This window comes from Coturnix japonica, chromosome 2, assembly GCF_054131305.1.
Source record: "Coturnix japonica strain WE chromosome 2, WE-NBRP24, whole genome shotgun sequence".
Taxonomy (NCBI): domain Eukaryota; kingdom Metazoa; phylum Chordata; class Aves; order Galliformes; family Phasianidae; genus Coturnix; species Coturnix japonica.
In genome coordinates, this window is record NC_140664.1 from 93,959,199 (window position 1) to 93,982,051 (window position 22,853).

A 22,853-nucleotide genomic window follows, 5' to 3' on the forward strand; every position below is an offset into this window, starting at 1 on the left:
TGCATTATTGCAGCTACGTAGACAATTTATTATAAAATTATCTGCAACAGACAATCAAAGAACAGCTCTTCAGAAACAACACGTGGCAAAAACGTTGATCTGTTTATACAGACAGCTTAAGTGTGTCTTCATCAAGAAGAAAGGAATTACTGAAGGAAATCAAGTCAAGTTCAGAGGTTGTGCTTCAAACAGCCTTCAAATGTACAGAAAAAGACAAACAGAAAATGTTAACAAAACACCCTATTCTTTTAAAGTCATTATGTTGTATCTCCAAAAAAAACCAAAACACAAAGAAAACTTTCAAGTAAAGATGCATTCAGTTCACTCTACCAAAATTAACTACAGAGAAAATTAATCTAAAAACTTAACATTAATTTTTAAGCCTGGAAGGATTACAAAATAAACCTTCATCCCTTAGTCCAGTATAGTTTTGAAATCTTGACAAAGAGATGGTTCCGTCACTGTCTTCAGCAGTTCCATTGTATCCTTGGGGATCTTCCCAAACAGATGCATCTTATCTACAAAAGCATCAAAAACAACGTATTACTATTGTAGGTTAACTAACAATTCATTCTTAGGCAAAATGCTAGTAAGTCATGAAATTAACAGCACCATAATCCAATAAGAAAGCTAGAACACCTGGAATATGAGGATAAAAAGACTATAGGAAAACATGCTGCTCTTCTTCTGCCCTTAAACACAGCAGACAATTGCCAGTTAAAAAAATCATATGTTAAAACATTAACAAACTATGGAAAACCAAGGAGTACATTCCTCCCAGTACGTCCCTTGCAATACTGCTTGTATTTAAGACAAGACTTCTAAAGGCTTTTAGAAAACTACAAGACCAATTACTCAGTAACTATATCCACCAAAAAAGTTCTGTCAAAGCAGTGTTGCTCTGAAAGACTCTAATTTAAACAACGCTGAGGACACGGGACAGGTCCTTATCTAGCTGAGGAAGAGCTACAGGAGGAAGGTATTCCCAAACTGTTTTTTTTCTTCCTCTACTTTCAGGTATAACATTAAAGTAGTCTATGCTCGGAACTGACATAAGCAAGTAGAGGAAACAGAATTTCATGGAGAAAACACTTTTTTTCTCTAATTGTGGCTACATCAGTCCTCCTCACTGTTTCCCCTTGTAAGGCTACCTGGAAAGACACCCTTAAGGGGAGGAGAATTTTGGAGACTTAAGATTTAAGAACTTCATTTAATTATCTATTTATTTTTAACATGACATATCGGTTCTGAAATACAGAACGTCATTGAAATCTACGGCCAACAGAATTAAAGACAATAAAAAGGACTTTTCAAAGATTAGAAAGAACATGTAAAATCCTAGCAACAGCTTAAGTCTGTTACCCAAACAGAGTTGGTAAAATTACCAATGGTGCAGAAAGGCAGAAGTGCTTGATAAATATTTGTTCTGTATTTGGAAAGGAGATAGATGGTGTATTTATATGTTATCATGATAAGGAAAGACTCTTGCTCCTTTCCAAACTGGTAATAATAGGAGGGATGTTAAACAGTAACTATGCTTTAAATACTTAACTATGAAGAATGATTTTAACTTGTACTGACAAGCCGTTGATGTTGATATTTAACAGGTTTCAGAACACTGGGAAAAGACCTCCTCCCCAAAGCCCATGAGCTCGATATTGATTTCCAAGGAGAGTAATGGAAAGGAACGTGTAGGGACACAAGTGAAAAATGAAGTTTATATCAATTTCTATCAAACAACACAATCTCACAGGGGTAACAGTTCTTATATAGCTGATACAAGCTCCAAAATTACAATGAAAAACATAGTTAAGTCAACATAGGTGCTATTACCTGTCTTAGTTATCTCTATGCTACAGATCGCTGTGCCATACAGATACACAAAGCTAGCTTTGCTTTAGAGGAATACACCTGAGTAGCAACAGCTGTGATGTCACAGCTTTGATGACATCCACACATGCTATCTGATCTCCATAAACATGACAGAACTTAAAATACAGCGTTCAAAATTAGCTCTAGTATTTTAACACTGTGCTCAGCTTGGACTGTCTCTACAATATGATGTACTGATTTCAGTAACAACATTATCCTGGAATATATCTGATACAGGTAGAACTGCACAAGCATAAGTGTCAAATAACAATACCAGTGCCTTAAGAACAATGCTCTAGAAAATGAAATGCTGAAAAACATACCATTTGCCTACTTAAAGTTAATTGATTTGATTAAGACCAGAAAGCTGGTTACTGTACATTATAGAACAACACTGCATGATAAAAAAAAAAACAAACAAAAAAACAAAAACAAAAACAAACAAAAAAAAACAAAAAAACACATTAGATTGCAAGATATTATGAAAAACAAAATTAAACTGTAAAAGTAATTGAATACTTACAGAATTTAAGGGGCTTAAGTAAGCATTTGTAAATAACTTTGTGGTTGGACAGTTTGACAATGAAGGCATGGTAGCAGAGCCATTCTGCTGCTTCAGAAGGGAACATGCCAGATGCATCTTTGCTACCCAAAGAAACCCCTGGAGACAGAACAAGAAGGAACAGAAAATTACATGTATTCAGAAGTACAACTGACCCTTCTCACTTCTTTCTGTATAACCAAAAGGGTTAACACATTCAGGACTATTTATTTACTATTATTATTATAAAAAACTATTTATTTACCTTAAAAATTAAAAGAATTATACTTCACTGCCACTAACACACTATACCTGGATTTTTAGCTTTCAGGATATAATAGCAGCATGAAGCAGTATCAGAGATGATCCTTAGGAAGAAATAAGGATTATTCCTAACTTTCTGGTTGAACGGAAGCTGAAGAACACAGGCATGGAACCTGTTGGAATAAAAAACAAACCGCAGCCTATTTAATCACAAGCCATTTACTATTTCAAGTGAAATTATCATTATATACCTTAGGCACAACACCACATTTAAAAGCACCTAACAGCCTTTAGTCAAATAAACACTGTTAGCATGAGAGACCTCTGCTATACACAAATTCCTGCAGGGTCAGGCTTAAGATGTTTCTTCAATGTTTTGTTTCACCACACGATTTATGAAGTCACCTCCTTCAGTAAGAGAATTCTCTTCTGAGTACAATGAATGTCTTGTGAGGAGGGATAGTTAAACTCACATCCTCATCAGTCTCACATCAGAAACCACTGGGCTAGAGAACACACACAAGAGGGAGAGAGGAAAGAAACAAACTTAACAACAACAAATCTTGATCTTCAGGAGAAAAGACCTCCAAATGATGTATTACCTCACAGACCAGGATCCTCGCTCCTTTAGACTATCTGGAAATCAGTTCTATGCAAATTAATGTATAGTATGCTCTCTTACAACATAGCTTGGACATATTTTAAACCTGTTGGCTTTTTTCCTTTGCTCCCAGCTCTGAAAATACAACCCCAATTATGCTGAATATATTGAATATATAAAACACTGATTTATTATATTTTTTTAATTCTTTGACAATGTAATACTCATCTTATTAACACAGCAAAAGTATATTTACTTCAAGAAATTCTAGAATGCTTCAAATTTGAAGTATTTACTTTAAAGTGTTTAAAGGATAAACAATATTACTGCACTGAGTCACAGAGTTCTGACTGTTAGTATGGTGGAAGTCTTTGTAAAGGTATTCTAATGTAATGTTAGAGTGGTGTTTTATTAATTGAAGCGTCACTATAACAGCAGACAGAAGTAGCTTTGATCAATTGTGTGAATCATAGAATCACAGAATCACCCAGGTTGGAAAAGACCTTGAAGACCATCAAGTCCAACCGCAGCCTAACTATAGTACCCTAACTATAACAACCCTCTGCTAAATCATATCTCTGAGTGCCACATCCAAATGGCTCTCAAACACATCCAGGGATGGTAACTCAATCATCAAAGGAAATCATGAGTCAGTCCCAAAAAGATATTTAAAAGATTTTAAGGTACAGTGCTGTAGTAGACAAGTCCAGTCACACTTCTTGGATAATGATACAGAGAATAATACAGATGAGTTGATGGAGAATGAGCTGAATTTAAGAAAAAAACCTCAAGTGTCACTTCCTAAGCAGAACTCTAGCAAAATAGCATATTACCTTCTTTTGTAATTGCTAGGGTTGCGTTGAACAGAAAAATACTCTCAGTGCATGACAATCCTATGGTAATAACATAAGCAACCACCAAAAAATATGAACAAAAAGGATTTTAGAACTGTGAAGTAGGATACTAAATCTTTACGCTATTCTTTAGACCCATCATCTTCCTGTTTCACTCAGTACAGCCAATCATGTGAAGCTTTTGGAGCAGAGTTTACTTTTTTCTCCCAACCTCCTTATCAGCTCTGATTTCTTTCCCTTCATCCTTGTTTGAAGTGCTTACTTTCTCTGCTAGTGAAGAAAAGCTCAGAAGTCAATAACGTTTTCACCAATTAAGAAGCAATGAACACATTATCAGCAGCTAAGAAAATCAGAGTTAACTTGAAAGAATGAAACCCCACTTAATGCAAAGCTAAACAGGTCAAAGTTCCATATGATTTTAATGGATACAAAGTTCTAAATATAATCTCAATATAACCTGCTTCTCATTGCTCCTAGAGCAAAACAAACTGTTCTTCTTGAAGTCAGCTGTAAACACCCACAGATATTGAAAATTAATTTGTCAAAGTGTCATTTAAACACACATACTAACATCACCCTCTATCCTGAATCTAATATAATGCAAGAAAACAGTCTTAAGACACAACTGTGTGACTTTCTACTGACATTTAACAATGCACACGTTTATGGTATGTATTTTGCTAAGCAATAGCTGCTGTGTGTCAAGACAGTGTCATGGAACATTCAGAATTACTACAAGAGGCAGTGACCTACCTGTAAGCCTGAAGTAAAAATATCTTGTAGATGTTAATTAAAACTGTTTTAAGGCTGTTGATCTGGAACAGAACAGAAACAGAACCACAAGAATATTTTTGTCTTAACGTATCATTTTGAGTTCAACAACAAAAGACGATTTAGAGATGTAGAGAAAAAAGACAACATTTCATGCTATACTTCCATTATTTCTGTTATGTACCTGAGCAACAACAGGCTCAGAACAGAAGGCTCAATTCTGGAAGATCCTGACAGCCCAAATATAAGTCAATGCAAAGATTTCAAAGTTAAGGATATAACCTTTCCAGCTCATCTCTTAGGTTAGTATTCATTGCTGCTTAATGCAGTTTATCACTAATCAAAATATTTACACGCATCCATTTCCACAGTCTCACCTTTAAATCAAGAAGCAAAGGATGGCATTTCAGTTTGAGGACTGCAGTCAATTTGCATTTCATGTTTTTCCCAGCTATTCTACTTGAATTGAAGGAAAGACTTGATCTGATAGAAGTAAAGGCATAACTAGAAGGAGAAATAAATAAATAAGACTCCATGGGCTAACAGATTGAATTAAATTTTGTGAAATAAAGCTAGTTTAACTTTTCATTTTAGAGAAACTGCCTCCAAATCAATAAGAAATCCAAGAACAAAAAGACGATTATAATAAAAGTCAGACTAGAAACCAACAGGACATTGTCGTATTAAGGCTATTGTTTAGGGAATTACTCCAGAACCTCACAACAGAATCATTTCCAGTTATTTAAAAGACCACCATCACTGCCACCAGCAACCTTTAAACTGATTTCAGCAATAACTTTGTTATATTCTGTGATCCTTGCAAGCAGGAGCTAAGTTTACCTTGGCCCAACAACCTTAGCATTGCAACTACTGAAGTCAGCAAGGAGATCATCCCATAACAAACAGCTTCAGAACTCTGCTTGGTGCCTCCCAGACCATGAGCACCAATGTTGTCAGCAACATAAACGGTTTCTTCCATTATTAAACAAGAAAGAAAGAAAAAAGTCACACATTCCTTCCCCTTATCTCATATTAATTGACCAAACTTTTCTCTTTTGGAAGACAGTTGAAGAACTTCACCATTCCGGTAATGCAAAACCTCCTTCTAATTTCTCACTTGAATGTATCCATGGGCTGTTTGTAGACAAAACTACAATATTAAAGTTATTTTTCTGTTAATGTTTGAGAAATGTCTAATGCCATCTCTAGGGGTCCTTTCAAAGTGCCTATAAAGCTTTTCAGCAGGATATGTTCTGAGTTTTATGCTGCTTTAGTCAGACTGTTCCACATCTATGCCCATGTTGATGGTTTAAAGGCAGGTTACTTCTTCCTTATGTGAACACCTGAAGTACATCAGAGGAAACCCCTCAAGAGCTTAAAGAACTACTAGTCCCTCTAGTGTACAGAAAATGAATTCCAACCTATATTCTTGCAGTACAACTTCTTGTAGTAAGCTGCATACAATGTGAATCCAGAATAATAAATGTACTTATACCAACTGTGAAGGAAGTTAAACTGAGGTTATCAAATAAAATTTCTCAAAAAGCATGTAGTCACCATGTGGTACATGGGATAAAACATATGTGCATTCCACCAGGATGCACAAGTATCAGAAAAAAGAAGTTTAAATAGCTGTATAAGAAACAGAACTGTAAAATGTATTTTGCAGTTTATTCAACTATACTATTTACAAGATGCTCTCTTGTTTTTCACTCTGTGTATAACATACTGTACAGCTGATGCTGGAATATACAACCATTTACCTGGAGTAATCACAATAAACCTCAAGTGTCTGCACATCCAATAATAAACCACACCATGAGATCAAACGACAATCTGGCAGCTGTTTGAACTTGGAACATCCTGGGATATCATCAACAGGAAAATTCACCACCGTCTTCTTGGCATTTATTACAAAGCCATACTCAGGAATACCTGCTGCTATAGTCCTAAAACAGATAAAAATGGTTAGCCACAAGAAAAAAAAAACACCACCACAAAAAACAAAAACAAAAACCCATGCTGTGTGATGCATAAAAGAGCAAACCCAATAATGAAGAGAAACAGCTCTTAAGATTAATAAACACAACTAGAAATACACAAAACTGAAGTCAATGCTGGTAAATGAATAAAAAGCTTAGTGGAAAAGAAAAGCTTTCAAGTGCAGGCTTCAGGCTTTTAAAAGGGGAGAGGAAGAGGTAGACTCTTATTGTTGGGAAGTAATAGTCAGAACACTGTCTCCTCAGAATGAGTTTCTCAAGTCCCTCACTTCCAACACTACATTAGGAAACTGCCACTGCTTCCTTCACTTCCAGGGAGTTCACAGGACCTATAGATGCAGAAGAAGGATCTTCCATAGAGGAGGCTACCTGTGTTCAGAAAACCAACAGAGCTTGTGAAGAAGCTAATGCATGAGTGATATTACATTGGAAAGCTATTACAGGGATTAATGGCTTTGAGGCATCCCCCAGGTTCAACATACTACCAGAAACATAGATTTAAACATACCCAGAAATTTCCCCTTGCTCTGAAACAGAACTGAGGACTGAAATCTTTGAAGTACACCATAAAATCAAATGCATCTATGTGTACATAGAGGTATAAAGAATATCAAAGTAAATGACCTAAAAGGTGCTAATGCTTATTACTATAAAGAATATCTTTAATACCATACCTTAGAAAAGTTCTTGCCTGCATTAAATGTGGTGTAACCAGCAAAAAGTCATCAATAAGACGTATCAGGACTCTGTAATCAAGAATAAAATGTCATTAAAGTTTTGAATACATAATCTTTTCAAATCTTTGTCATACTCTTAAGAGCAATAACTTGCCCATTTTAATTCACAAGAAAGCAGAGGCTAAGAATTTCCAAATCAGGTCTCGTGAAGAAATTCGCAATTCTGTTTTTTCCCTAAAAGGCAACTGAGCAGAAAAAAAACAAAACCAAAAAAGCAAAGTAGCTGGCTACATGATACATGACAGCAGTTTTCAGCACACAACCTGATCCTCACTAGCCTCTTCTGGCTATTAGTTCATGGTGAGGTAAAAAGGATGCTGTATTTCTTATTGTTAATGAAAAAGCAGAGTTTTCACCACACAAACTTTCAGCAATGTTCCTACGAACCAAGAGCATGTAGGGCACGGAAGATGTTAGAAGACTAATGTGGCTAGTAGTACAAGAACCAACATGCTTTTTAAAGCATGCCTAACTACTGTAGTCTTTATAAGAAGTCATCCATGCCCACATCTAGGAAAACTCTTCATCTCTTTTCTTCCCAGTCATATGACAAATAAGGAAATACCCTCTAAAACAGTTACACTGACACTAAATCAGCAGAGACCTTTGAGTTTACCATGCTTCTGCTGGAGAGCTGAAAATTCTTGAAATTCAAAATTAAACTTATGAGAAAACATATACACACTATACAATACCACACCAGAGTACACAACAAAAAGCACACAAATCTTCCTACCCATCTTTCTGGATCCCAGGAAGTAATTTGTTCTCCATGTCTCCATAGCATAAGCTGCAAAGTAAGGTTGACAAAATGGAGCCCTGTGGGATTCCAGAGCATTGTATATAGTACCTAAAAAAGAATAAAAGAAAAATATATACATATATATCAAAACATGCAGCAAGACTGTAGTAGTCATTAAACATGTACATGTACTTCAGAACATCAAGTATAGCATACAAGTTTCAAGAATAAAACAGCTGAAACCTGTTTTCCCCTCTCTCTGTCCAATGCGTTTAACTACTGTAAAATAAAGTTAGCCTCCCAACAGCAAGAACCTAGTCATCATAACACATCTCACTGAACAGAGAAATAAAGATCCTATTTGTAAGTGGTTTCTACACTTGTTACACATATGCCACCTAGAGGCAAAAGCTAAATAGCAGATCAGTATTTCTGGCACTGCAAGAAATTTTATTTCATCCTCCTCTGTAACAACAGATGCCAGATTTTGGAGTTGCCGCTCATTTTAATTCTTAATGCTTCTATTTTATATTTTTATTGGAACTTGACAAAGAGCAAGGCCATGCAGAAGAGGTTTTATTTTGTACTACAGACTAACAAGGCTTGAGCATTATTCCTTGGGCCATCCCCTTGCTTCTGTGGTCATCTCCATTCTTTTGAACAACATCTGAAGCTCTAAATGAAGATTACGTATCTGAAGCTCTAAATGAAGATTACGTGTCCACAGGATGATACTGTCTGTGCACAATTAGCATCATCCGCACAGGAAATAAACTTTTTAAACTCAATCATTCAAATGTAAATGGATCCAAACTGTTCAGATTTCTTTATAAGGCATAAAATTAAATTTCAAAACAGATTTCAAATTAACATGAAATAAAATTCTTTAAAAGATACCTAACAGAAATTCTCTGAGCCAATAAAGGCATCCTGTTAAGCAGAAAAACAAACATCAACCAACCAAATAAACAGCAAAGAAATCCACACATCACAAATGTATTTGGTTTTATTTCTTACCTGTGCCCAATCTCCAGGATGTTATTATGTAACATTTGAAGAAAGAAAGTAAACAGGGTGGAACTGTTCTCATTAAAAGTTAAGCACTAGAAATGGGACAAAACAAAACCAAAATTGTACTTTAGAAATGTGTTAAAACTAAAACATAAAGTATAAATTGAAAATATACGTATTAGCTTACCTGAAGAATTATACTGTAACAGTTTAGTTAAAATCTCTAAGGTAAGAAACAAAGCAAACACCTAAAATTAAAATCTGAATAAACACTCCAAAAAGCAACTGTCAGCCAGCAAATGAGTAACAGAGTTGGTTTGGTTGTGGTTTGTTTTAGGTTTTTACTTCAGGAAAAAAGAAAGCTTTGATTAGTGTTATGTTTAGAAAATTGTATATTATACTAATAGATATAAAATGCTTTTAAAAGTGCTTAAATATTATATGGGCTTACAACAGTTTATGATACCTCCCCTCTTTGGGTCATGTTCTACCCTTTCTAACTTATACGTTCTTTACTATTCTGTGAGTACAGGTAACACTCTTCTACCAATTCTGCTACAAATTACATCTCTCTCGCCACGTTACCAATAACTCCATGCACAAGAGCCTACGCAATTATATTAAGTCTTTTGTGTTAAAAACATGTAATAGAAGTTCCATTTAGAACAGTGAAAGATACCTGTCTGGTCATCTGTGGCTCATGATTTTGTATGTTGGTATCATGGAACACCATGACGCCAAGCCACAGACGTATCTGGAAACTGACTTGGTGCATCATCTACCTCTACACTTTGTCATGCTCCTTTTACTGAAATAATTGTTAAGAACGAACATTATTTAGAGTTAATACAGTTCTCTGAAGCATGTGTGTTAAGAAACAGACGAGCGCTTGCTTCTTTTAGTAGCACTAGCTGGAGCAAATATAAAATTGATGCAATTTTTATCCATTCTTTAACTTAAAAAGCAAGGAATCTCTTCAAACAAATAACAACAACGAGTTGATCTTGTTTTGTAATGCACTCCTGCAAATGAAAGTTTATTCTTAGAAACTCTGGCAGGAAATCATTAAAATAAGCTGATTTTTGTTTAAGTCATTTCTCTATTAAGTGAAGTTTGTTATTCAAAACGCTGTATCTATTTCCCTGGTTACTCAGGTTAGAACACACCGTTTACAGCCTTAGTTGAGTGCATTTTGGACAGAGTGCATGTAAAAATGCTTATTTACTTCACTGGGAAACTGCTGCAATAAAAATGGAATTCATTAGGAAAGGGGAAAAAAAAAAAAACATAGCGGTTCAAATGAAAGTTTAAGACACCAATGAGAAAATCTGGAAGAAGTCTAGAATTACGTATCACCAGAGTTCCTGCCTGAGGCACTAAATCCCCTGAAAGCCTGCTACAAACACCAGGTGAGATGGAAAAAAATCTGTCTAAAGAAGGTGCTGAGTAACTAGAACACAAGTAGTGCCACTATATAACACAGACATTCATCTAAAAATAAACAAAAAAAAACCTCCACATAATACCTCATAATACCCCCATCTACTTAGTGTAGCTTTCTCTTTCAGTTGAGAAGATCCCACCTTATTTGGAGAGGAATGACTCAAACTAAAAGAGGGGAGATTTAGACTGGATATAAGGACATTCTTTACAATAAGCATGGTGAGGCACTGGAACAGGTTGCCCAAAGATGTGCCCCATTCCTGGAGACACTCAAGGCCAGGATGGACAGAGCTCTGAGCACCGTGGTCTGCTGTAGGTGTTCCTGGTCTTGCAGGGAATTTGGACTAGATGACCTTTAAGCTTCTCCACTTCCAACTCAAACAATACTAAGATAATATTTACCTGTTCAACTACTATTGCATTTCGTAATGAAGTTCTCTCTTGAAGCTTGGATACAAACTGCTTCATGTCTGGAATAAAATCCTCAAAAGTAGAAACCTGTGTGTTGAATATAAAATAATAATAATAATAATAAAGCAATAGAATACTCAGTAGCAGATGACATTTTTTCAGTGAAGGGGCCTGTTTTAGTGCATTATTTTAAACCAAATAAGTCTGGTACTGTTAAGATGAAATCTCAGCCTCACCAATCTCCATTTACCTTTACCCTTACTAACACTGAAGAGTAAGAAACAGCTTTGTTCCCTCCCGGAAATTTCCAGCACTACCAAAATGAAGGTTTTCTGAAGTAATTACCTATTCCCCATTATTTCCCATTCAGACAAAAAAAAAGCTCTGAATATATTCCTTGGACAGAAATATAGTAACAGTAGTAATTAAAAGAAATGATCAAGTCATACGTGTCTCTTATAGAGCTTCCTGGCTTTTCCAGTTGGGGTAATCATAATCACTGCATACCACCTTATTCCATAGACAGTTTGGCTCTCAGGTTTCAAGACCTGTGAGATGACTTCCACAAGTTTCTTGTGAGGAATGGTATCAAAAGCTCTGGACACATCACCCTGAAATAGAAAAAAATATCTTCCATTATGTTCTATACCTTATGTTTCAATATCTTTCGTATTTATCAATATATCACCATAAATACTGTGACAATATGGTTACTATATAACCACAACTGATGTATCACATAGGAATGAAATTACAACTTTATTTATTCAAAATTGTGACAAGGAAAATCTGAAGACCCTTTCCTCACCTCAGTCATCAGTGAGTTTTTCCCTTGCAGGGGACAACCAAACTCAGTTTTAGTACAATGCCTGTTACTAGCAAAAAATGGTACAGCTGTCCCCACATTCATCTGTACCACACAGAACTCCTTTCATGATTAGATACTAGTGGACACAAAAGGTACTATACTGGAAGTTGCCTAAACAGTTTTAAATATTACATTTCACTGGAGTTTACCGCTGACATTCTTATATGCTTAGTATTCTAAGAAACCTCCTCCTCTATATATAGTTACGACCATGACATCTTAAGACTTTTGGAAAAATAGAAATCTAGATGCTTTGCTTTTTCTGAATCTCACACTATGATCTTCACTTTGCATTTATTTGTCATAGTCACATATCAAGGCCTCGCAAAAATAGTCTGAATGCAGGATTAGAATAGACATACCTTCACAAAGTAGTAATGAGGCATTTCACCACCTGATTCAAAAACCTTTGTTACAAATTCCTTCCATTTCCTGTAGATGTCATCTCTCCCAAACACTGAAGAGCCAATGATACTGGTGTTTACAGTTCGTTCATAATTTAACACACTAAATAGATTCTTTAGCTGAGTGTTATAGCGCTGTATCTAAAGAGACCAAAGAGAATAATCCTGAGGTGTTGAAACATACTAAATACAATACATAAGTTTTTCATTTAGATGAGCTATGAGAGAAAAATCTGTGTATTTGATGTACTAGTTTGGTCAAATACAGTTTTCAGAAAGCACAAATATAGGCATAGTGACTTCCTGGAAGTGACAAAACAGCCTCAAAAACACCAATACGGCATCATAGTCATGGACATAAATAGACTTGAACAAATAAAACCACCAGTGGCTATAAGGTAAGAAGATATAACAACATATGCTTGAGACTTTAAGCTAAACCCAGCTGCACAGCCACATGAGCCTCTACAGATAACTTATGCAAAGATTTACTCCAGCAAAGATTTAACTCTCTTAGCTATGGGAATAGTAGAGTACAGCAGAGTGGCAGTGAAGCCCTGCAGGTCTATCAGCTCTGTCAACACAGACCAGGCTATGGAAGAGTTTGGAAAAGGCAGGCCACGGTATTAAAGGAAGTAAACAAACTGCACACATAGCACATTAATGAATCAGTTTAGACCTTTGGATAAATGCTCCAAAAGTGTACACATAAATTCTAAAGTTTCTGACCCTAAATGGTAGCATAGAGTGTTAATTCACTGGCTGATCCTGCAAAATACTTTTGACTAGGTCACAAAAAATTACTGCTCAACTGACTGCTGAAAATTAAGACACTTTCCTGAATTACTACAGTGGTTTCTTTTCTGATATAGGCCAATTTCCTATGAAAAACAGTCAAAAGGGTAGCGATGTAGCTCAAAGATAAATGCAAGCAGCAAGATCAGAGTAGTTATCAGTAGAAAAGTTTCTCCTCCTTAATGCTCATGTCCCTGGATGGCTGCCTTAATACCATCTCACAAAGCTGATGGCCATCTGGGTGTTAGCACACGGGTCAATAAAAGACAGTTGAGGCTTTAGCATTCAAAACCCAGTTTGAACCAGGCCTGTGAGACCTCCAGCAGCAGTATATTCACAGCAGTAACTTCTCATAATGCTGGCAGGAATTCTCTCCAGTCCCTTAATTTTACAGAACAAGTCTAATCCACAGAGCTATCAATATTTTTTGCAAAGCCTAAGGGTTTGCTTGAACCTCTGCAGAATGCAGTACAAGATTATACAACCTCAAACAAATCAGATCATTAAGAACCCTCTTCAGCCTTCCCATTATGTTTGTTTATCTGTGTATATATCTATGTATTTACACACAGATATGTTTAAGTTCAAACAAAAAGAAGGTTGAAAAGCAAATATATATTAAAACCTCTATAAAAATAAGAGCATAACCTACACTGTTTGAGGACAAACTCACAGAACTGGACTCACTCCACCACAGTTTTGGCAGCAAAGGTTGAGAGCTGCCCAAGAGCCAGGAGTTGATTTGCTGGGTACTTGGCAGATTTCTCCTGGCAATTCACCTGGATGCATTCCTCTGCTGAGCTACAAGAACTGACAAAGTCTACCACTGCAGTTTCAAACTAGCTTTCAAATTCCAAACCCTGGAACGCTGTCAGATGCAGAAAGAATCTGAAGATGGTCTTCATCCTATGATTTAAACGCCTGAAGGAAACTGCTGAGCAGAGACATGCTGGAATATGAGACAGGTCAAAAAACTGGAACAGATGGCAGGATAGCAGGCAGTGGAAGAAATAAACTGAGCAGCCATGCAAGCTGGGTTAGGAAAGGAGGGACGGAAAAGGAAAAAAAACCCAAATACTACTTCTAATAGGTTGTAAGCCCCAAATTCTTGAACAAGATAATTGTTCTGGAAGACATTTTCTGTGTCTGTCTGCTATCACAGAAGAAAAGTAACTACTACCTGTCATGGTTTTATAAAATCATTAGCATTGCTTTATGATGCTCTCCCATTTTTGACGGATGAGGCCTTTTCATGAACAGCTGATGTCCCTGGCTGCTTGTCAGCACTCATGAACAAGAGTCTACAGCTCCCACCTTCTAGCAGGCATATATCTTCCCTGTCAGCTCCAGGGCCACCCAGTTAGCTGAAGCCACTTGACCAGCAACTATAGTTGACTTTTAATCTTCATCTTCTGGGCATTCAGGTCTGGGGTCATCTTCTATCCCATTTTGTTACAGGAGCAAGAGAACCTTTTAAAGCACTACAGCTTTTTTTTTGGATTAACTGTGGGCATACTCTCAAGTCTGACAGTATGGTAGCCACAGACTAGATGAAAGTAACACTACAGAACAGCTTTTCCTTGATGTCATTTAAATGCAGAATGGCACTACACACACTGAACCATCAGTATTAAGAAGCTGTTGAACTCTCACCCAATTGGAGAGCATTTCATCTTGTGCTCTCAATGGGATTCAGCCTTAAGGAAAAAGAATCAATTTACTCATGGGAGATAGTGGAACTGTGCTTCCACTAAATTTTGCAGTTAAATGGCCTGTTAAATGGATTATTGTATGCACTCTGTGTTAAACCTTTGTTCACACAAAGTAGTAATTCTTATCTTACTTCCTATTTCCTTACTACACTTGATCCAGCTTCCTCATCTTTCTTAGGCTTTCTACCGCAACACAACACACGTGGTTCACCATTGTTTGGCCTGCTAACTTGGCAGGATCCCCTTGGCACAACAGCCAATTAGTCCATCAGTGCACTCAATACGTATTCAGGTAAATCCCAGCTGGCCAAACTCATCTGTCCCTAACCCTCTGGTATTCCAAACAAATAGAACATTAGTGCTGAACACTGAGTACTTAGTGTCATTGACTCTTCCATCCTACCCCTATGGATGGCTGTGTCCATCACAGTCAGACTCAGTAAGAAAGCCTGAGGGAAATAGACAGGAACAAAGAAAGAAAGAGAGAAAACATGCTTATCCAACAGACCATGCTGTTTTGTTAGACTAGTATCATTAAGACAGGCTTACAAACAAAAGCAAATAGTTCTGGAACTGCAGGCCAACGATGAGCACTGGGAAGGGAGAAGTGAAGCTAAATTTCAAAGAGTAGGCGCATTCAGTTCTTTTGATGTTAATGTTTGTTTAAAACCACTTTAAAACTAGTTTTACGTTAACTAAAAAACTTCAACTCATTTAACAGCTGGTTCCATCAAACCTACATAGAACAATATGAAAAATAAAAACCTTCTTTTCTCTGCTTTCCTTGCTGAGTTTCTGTCCTTCAACAACACGGCTTAGTCTTACTATGGGTCTTAAGCCATTGATTTTAGGAATGAACCGGAGCCTTGATGCAATAGGAAAATACTTTTTTTGACGGATCACGTCCATCTCCTCTGAAGATAAAGCACGTAGATGTACTTTGGCAAAATGGTTTCTGGAATATAAATACATATTGAATATAAGCAACAGGAAATGCAATAAGTTTAAATATTTCACTCTTAATGTAACTGAACCCAGATATTTTACTAAAGAGGTAATTGCAAACACTAATCTCTACAGAAGCTGGTATGAAATCTGAATTACAGAATAATTCCAAATATCGATGTATATCAATGTCAACATAACACATTAATAAAAGAGCATATATTTCTCTCTCTGATGTAGACTAATGTAATGAAAAAGATCTAAATTAACACAAAAATTTAATCACAGACTAGCCAATTATATCATGGTTTCAGAAACTTGAAAGATATAAACAAAGGATAACAGTGTACAGTGTAACAGGCTGTTGTACTTCAAACATTTAGGGCAGCTACTACCTATTAAAAGTTACAACAAAAGGGCAATTATGTATCCAGTAGCATAATTCCAAATAATCAGTCTGATGAGCAGCAATCAGATAAAGTAAACAGCAGAAAATAATAAAGAATGGAAGACCCTTAAACGACAGACTGAGAAATGTCCTTCCCCACACAGGTACCTCTTCAGGATTAACAACTCAGTTTAGCTCAGTCCAAATCATTACTAAGCCATGCAATTAGGTAGGAAATGAAAGTGGCACAAAGACCTTTTACTTTCCTTTTTATGGTGAAAGCATGCTACCTGCAAAATAAAGGAACTGGGTAACTGTCCTATACCACTTATATTGTTCAGAAGGGAAAGAAAAACAAAACAAAACCAAAGGTTGTTCATTCTTCCCTGGGAAGTGGAATGAGACAATTCAAACCCCTGAAGAACAAGGGCTGCAGATCTAAATTTGCATTCAGATTTTGATGTCAAAACACACAAGCCAGCAGGCTGGTTTAGCAAAAGGATGTCATGGTATCACAGTGCCCCGTTGTGGAATTTGATGTCATTTTGCCTGAAGCAACACATGCTGCTTATTTCATGGCATTCGTAGCAGTGCTGCTGATCAAGAACATGCACTAATCTAGTGACCTCTGAACCAAACTACCCTCATTCACACTCACAGCGCTGTCGCACATTGGACCTAGTAGAAATCTGAGTACAAGATCTGGCAATCAGTCCCCATGAAAACAGATGCTGTTGCTGTGACAAGGTATCCATCATTTTAAACAAACAAACAATCAAAACAAACAAAAGGCTCTGCATTACATGGGCCAGGTAACTTGAAACAACAGTATCTTGAAATACTGATTTCTTTCCTTTAAAATAAAATAAAATAAAATAAAATACAAGATTTAATAAATACTGTTTTTTCAGTATGGAGTTTGGTTGCAAAATGTCTATCAAACTTGATCAGGAATGCTGAGAAAACTAATTCAAGTCCCCTGTCAGATATATACCCTTGAGTTGAATTCTGCACAGGAAGATTTACTCACACGTACAGTAGTACAAGATAGGGATTTTCTCCCTAAGGACAACACAGTGCAATGGCAAACTAATGAATAAAGCCCTGCTCAAGACAGCTTCATCCATCTTCTCTTCCCCAAAGTCTACACCAGGAGCTACGCTGGCTGTAAACACTTTCTTGTGAGCCAGCTCACAGCAGTCAACAAGAGCAGCTTCATCTGGAGAGGAGGAAGAACCAGGGCAGACACAAAACAACCATCAGGGCAGCAATAGAGGCCACCTGATACTGTTCACCCAGGGAAGGTAGAGGCAGCTCAATATACTGAATATGTCTCCTGAGAAAGGGGAGATGGTGCCTTGAGGACCTAGAAATGCCAACCCCAAACAGCTGTTCTCAGCTTCTCTAAATCCCCATTTCTCTCTACCCACATGAAATGGGTATCTTGCTACCTGCAGGAATTAGGATTAGGAACTGGATTAGGAAGAGACCTCACATTACACAGCACACTCCAAAAAGCAGAGTGCTGAATGCCCTACCCTTGTGCGTGAAACTTCAGTGTGCCAAAGGTCCACATAGCCCCATATGTGTCTGATAGCCAACAGCAAATACCCTGTCCTTATAGCATGCAGTTGGCTGTAAAGCACACAACAGTACTTCCCTGAGGTGCTCCTCCAGCTGACAGTAATCTGTATTTCAAGGCTATCCTGAAGCCAAAGGTGGAAACACTTAGGGAAGAGAGAGGAAGAAACAGAATCAACACAGACAGGGTTCCTTGGTGCTCAGAGCACCTGAAAGTGCACTGGAACTTCATGAGAGAAATTAGTGACAGGGAAGAAATGGCTAAACCCAAAGCCACTTGCTTTCTTTTAATCATGCACCCCATTAAAAACAGCATTATATCTACTATATAGAAATCAGTATTTGATGATACTTTATGCGTACACTCTTAAAAAACGTTAGCCATTGAAGTACATTAAAACTACATAAAACACTCACCAAACACTGACACAGTTTGAAGACAAGACAAAGCCTACCAGCTTGAAAACTATTCTGCTGCGACTGTTCATATTGCTTATTTTGGGCTGCAGCTGCAAACAGGACCAGGGTCCCATTAAGTGCTAACACAAATAGAAGGGAGCTGCACAGGAGAAATATCAGTGGTACCCTCAGGGAGCATGGAGGGCAGAAAAGAGATGTAAAACATAGAAAGAAAGAAGAAATCACACAGAAAAGTGGAGATAACAGACATCCAGAAATTGAATTATTTGAACTGAAGCAGTTAAAGAAAATCCTGCCACTGTGATTCACTGATCATTTAGGTTTAAATCTGTGACCCATCAAACCAAAATCCTCCTAACCACGGCTATTATTGCAAAGGTTTCAGTTCTCCTACCAAAGAAATACAAATCTGATCAAATGTATACGAACTTACAAGCCATACACACTGCTCCTACAGGTCGATTTCCTCTTGGAAAATTAAGCACATGAAAGATAAAGGGGCCATAGATGAAAGCAGGAATCAAAACTTCACACCACAGAACGCAAGATTTCCACATATTTCAGTCATGTTTGATTAGTTGGTTTTTTTTTTCATGTTACCTAATTCCGATGTTCTGTAACTTGCCCCAGATAAACTTTCGGTAGTAGAAAAGCGTGTTTTTCTGGAACATGGTCTCGGTGATATAGAAAAATGATTTGAGCAACTCGATAACATAGGAATCCATCAGCCAGTATAGGAATTTTGCCAATATTTCTTCACGGTAACAATGTTCATAGGCAGGAACAGAGTGATTACCTTCAATAAATAATTCAAATATAGTTAATGCAGGCATAGTAAAGATCAACTTTCTGTGCTAGTAAAAAACAGAAACAAACTAAACAGAACAACCTACACATATACTCCCTTCTTAGCATGAGGTCAATGAAAAGAGGAAAAACAAATACAGGTACAGCTCCAAATTTTCAGTGGTATTAAATAATTATAAATCACTGCAACTTTTCGATGTTTCTAATTAAAGTAGAATTTAGCAGAATACAGCTGGATTACTTTAAAGAGACGCTACAGAAATGTTTGTTAGATCAGCTGCTCTGCGCAAATCACAGCTGTTGCACAAACCCTGAGATGAGAGATGAAGCTTAAAAGTGAAACTTAGAGAATGGAAATCAGTTTCTAGTTCTGTACCCTGCTTGGGTTGCGTGCTCTTTGGGGGCAGAGACACTTTCATGTCTAAAAAACATACTGCCATAAAGAGATAAAAGCGTTCACTTCAATAGAAGCCGGAGAACGGCACTGAAAAACGCAGCGGCTGTGAGAAGAGGCTTTAAATGAAGGATCGTAACACAGAGGCCACCGGATACATAGATTAAATCAGCACTTTAAGTAGCTGTCCTGGAACAAGATGATTAGTTTTTAACATTTTGACATCAGATGTCAGTTTCCTGAATTGCCGTCATCATTTACAAGAAACCACTGCTACTTTTGGAGAGAAAAACACCTACAGTGCAGCAAAGCAATTAAATGCATGTTTAAACTTCAGGCACGAGGGATTTGCTTCAGAGAAAACGAAATTAAGTTGATGTGTTGCTTTTCCTGGATTCAGCCTATTACTCTTTTCAGAGGTAAGACATTACAAATGACCTTCTACTTTCCTCCTCCATTGCAGGGAACCTGTAGTAATTTCAGAACCCTACTGAACCTTTTAAAAAGGAAAGCCGTTTTCAGCTCACATTACTGTAGGATCCAAGTACGTTACTAGGTAAGAATGCTGCAAGCATAGTGGTTAAAATATGTTCCACATTCTGTAGGTGGAGAATGGAATCACAGAACAATTACAACACGTGAGATCATACAGCAATCAACCACAGAACCACAGGTTCAGCCCTAGAATGATGCCCAAGGGTAACGTCTTTAGAGAGGCTTCAGAGAAGTAAGATCTGCCTCTCTTCACCTGAGAAGATGACTGACAAGAGGGATTCCCACAGAATTCAGAGCAATCAGCTGGCTTCCCTGCCCATACTGCTGGGATGACCTCAGCACCGCCACCCACCCAGCCCCAAATCCTGCTCAGTAAGGATCTCAAGTTCCCAAAGAAAAGCTCTAGAAAGGTAATGGATGGAGGGCAACTCCTACATTGATCCCTTACTGGTGTCTTTTTCACAGGGTAGATGTGAGGGGGAAAAGCCTGTGCAATGACTGCATACACGTGTCCTGGTTTGGCTTTAGTTTTGATGATTTATGGCAACCAAAAAGACTACACTTATTCCTTATGGGCTTTGGTCACAAGTATTGGCAATCTGGGGAGCAAGGGCAGAAGACAACGTGGTTTGTTGGAAGGTCTGGGTCCTGAATTCAAGTTTCTGCATAAAACCATAACCCCATTAAAAACAAAAGGTGTCAGTGAAGATGCTCAGAGGAAGAGAGGTCTAAGAACTCTTCCCACCATCAAATACAATCACCACCAGGTTTTCTCCCTCAGCTCCTACTGTTACCAATAAACCACCAACTCCAAATCCATATTCAGCACCCTTCCCTCCCCGCCTTAAACCTGAACCCCTTGGTTCTGCAATACAAGTACCTTTGGCTAGACGAAGCCATACGCAGTCATTCACTCTCATCTTCCACATCAGCTGCTGCAATGAAAGCTTATCGTACTTCCCCATGGAAATGAACGCTTTCACGTTTTTTAAGAACCGGCATTTGTTATGGCTTGAACCCCACAGCTCAGCAGGGATCACCCGCTCCAGGCACTCCCTCACAAAGCCATACACCTGCCAGTGGCTGCTGTGCTGCCTGAGCAGCTCCCCGAGGAGCGGATCACTGCCCTCTGCGGGGTGCTGCTCCCCTCTCTCTGGCTGCCCACATACTGGCATTGAGGGAGGAGCGTGGAAGCTGTTCAGTGCAGCACCCTCAGTGGACTCTTTCCCATGTTCTGTGTGCTTGGGAACCTTTGCTTCCCCAGGCAGAGCCACCTGCAAGGTCAGCTCCGTCTTTTCCAAACATGCTTCAGAAAGCAAAACAGGGCAGTTTTTCCTCAAGAAAACTAAATATGGGCACGTCTTATGGTTCTTTACCAGCTTCTGAAATAACTCTCTCATTTGCCAGTAGCGTTTGGGCAACTTCTTTCTCCACTTTTGCTGTGGCAGGCTTTGGTTCTGCTTTTCCTTTACTGGGTTTTGGCTTAAGAATATAGTTTCTATAAGCCGCCTTCCACCTGCCTGACAATCTTGCAGGCGGCTCAGTATGAACGATTTAGGAAAATATTCTTGGTAATTGCGGGAATACAGCAGGAATTTCTTCTCAAAGTACACTGCAGAGCGCAAGAATCTATTTGGTAACTGCTTTGCCAAATGAGCTGGGGGATTTTCCTGCTTTCTGTCCCCTGAAGAAGCACCTTCCATCGGTTCAGTTTGCACAGAATTCAACCCAGGTTTATGGGATGGATTTATACGCCTCTCTACACCCCTTCTATTGGGTTTATGGGTTGGGTTTATACACATCTCTGTGCCCCTTCTATTGGATTCTACTCGTTTTTCTGCACCGGTCTTTACGCATTTGTTACCCTGAACTCCTTGTGGAAAAGAGCTTTTATCTGCCACAGGCCTCTTCCCAGGGTGAGATCTGTGAACTACAGAAGGACCAGACATCTCACTGTTACTTCTTTCAGAAATGTAACGTTCTTTAATAAGACCTACAGCACGTGGTGCTACATGCCAGGTTCTATGCCTCTGGGAGCTACTTTGGTTTACATCAGGAATGATACTACAAGCCTGTTTCTCTATCTCTTTCTCCATTACTTTCACACTCTTAGCCGCGATTTCAACCTGTTCTCCATCACGCTTCCTTTTTAAAGATGGCGCTCTATTTGGCAAACATAAACTGGAGCAGCTCTGTTTTTCCATATGTGCATTAACTATGCTGATACGCCTGCCTGCTTGAAAGTCCACTTTCTCAGAAGACTGGTAACCAGACCTTAGGCTTTGTATCCTTTGGCTCCTTTTTCTCCTGCTGGAGACATGACCTTGATGTCTTGGCTTGCACTTCCACCACTGTGACTTAGAAAGATAGTGCCTGTGAAACACAAGCCTTTTTCGCACATAGTCAAGCAAGCTATTATGCTTAAACCTTGAGTACCGTCGTCGAACAAACCCTGGGGACGGCCCTATGTTACGTGAAATAAGTTCATAAACTGGTTGCCCGCAGACCTGGTAACAGTTACTTGGGGGAACCAGCATGAAGAGAGCACAGTGCTCCAGCAGGTACATCATCACGTCGTCACCTATCCTGCTCAGCAGGATCTCCCAGAGGCCACTGATGCGAATCGTTTCTGTCACAGTATTGGACAGATAGCTGTATATGCACGAAGACGGCAACACTCTGAAGTGACAACTGTTTTCATCCAGCAAGGAGTATCCGTAGGCAAGGATGTTCTTCTTTTTCTTTTCACACAGTCTCTGTATGATCCTTGTGATGACTTCGTTCTGACTGGATAACT

The 22,853-nt window shown here is 38.2% G+C and overlaps 1 protein-coding gene across 2 annotated transcripts in view; it reads right to left on the reverse strand.

Moving 5' to 3' along the window:
- TERT (telomerase reverse transcriptase) overlaps positions 1-22,853 on the reverse strand; it is a 24,063-nt gene continuing 1,210 nt past the window's right edge. Inside the window, exons 2-17 of one of the 2 annotated variants that reach the window (XM_085536819.1) lie at positions 20,937-22,851; positions 18,961-19,156; positions 15,792-15,981; positions 14,396-14,467; positions 12,478-12,660; positions 11,697-11,858; positions 11,239-11,334; positions 9,400-9,485; positions 8,377-8,490; positions 7,578-7,649; positions 6,667-6,852; positions 5,281-5,407; positions 4,886-4,947; positions 2,726-2,850; positions 2,396-2,533; positions 1-518 (exon numbers count right to left, since the gene is read on the reverse strand). In XM_085536819.1, coding sequence (XP_085392945.1) covers positions 415-518; positions 2,396-2,533; positions 2,726-2,850; positions 4,886-4,947; positions 5,281-5,407; positions 6,667-6,852; positions 7,578-7,649; positions 8,377-8,490; positions 9,400-9,485; positions 11,239-11,334; positions 11,697-11,858; positions 12,478-12,660; positions 14,396-14,467; positions 15,792-15,981; positions 18,961-19,156; positions 20,937-22,851 — 3,828 coding nt within the window. In that variant the 3' untranslated portion in view covers positions 1-414. 2 annotated transcript variants of the gene reach the window in all.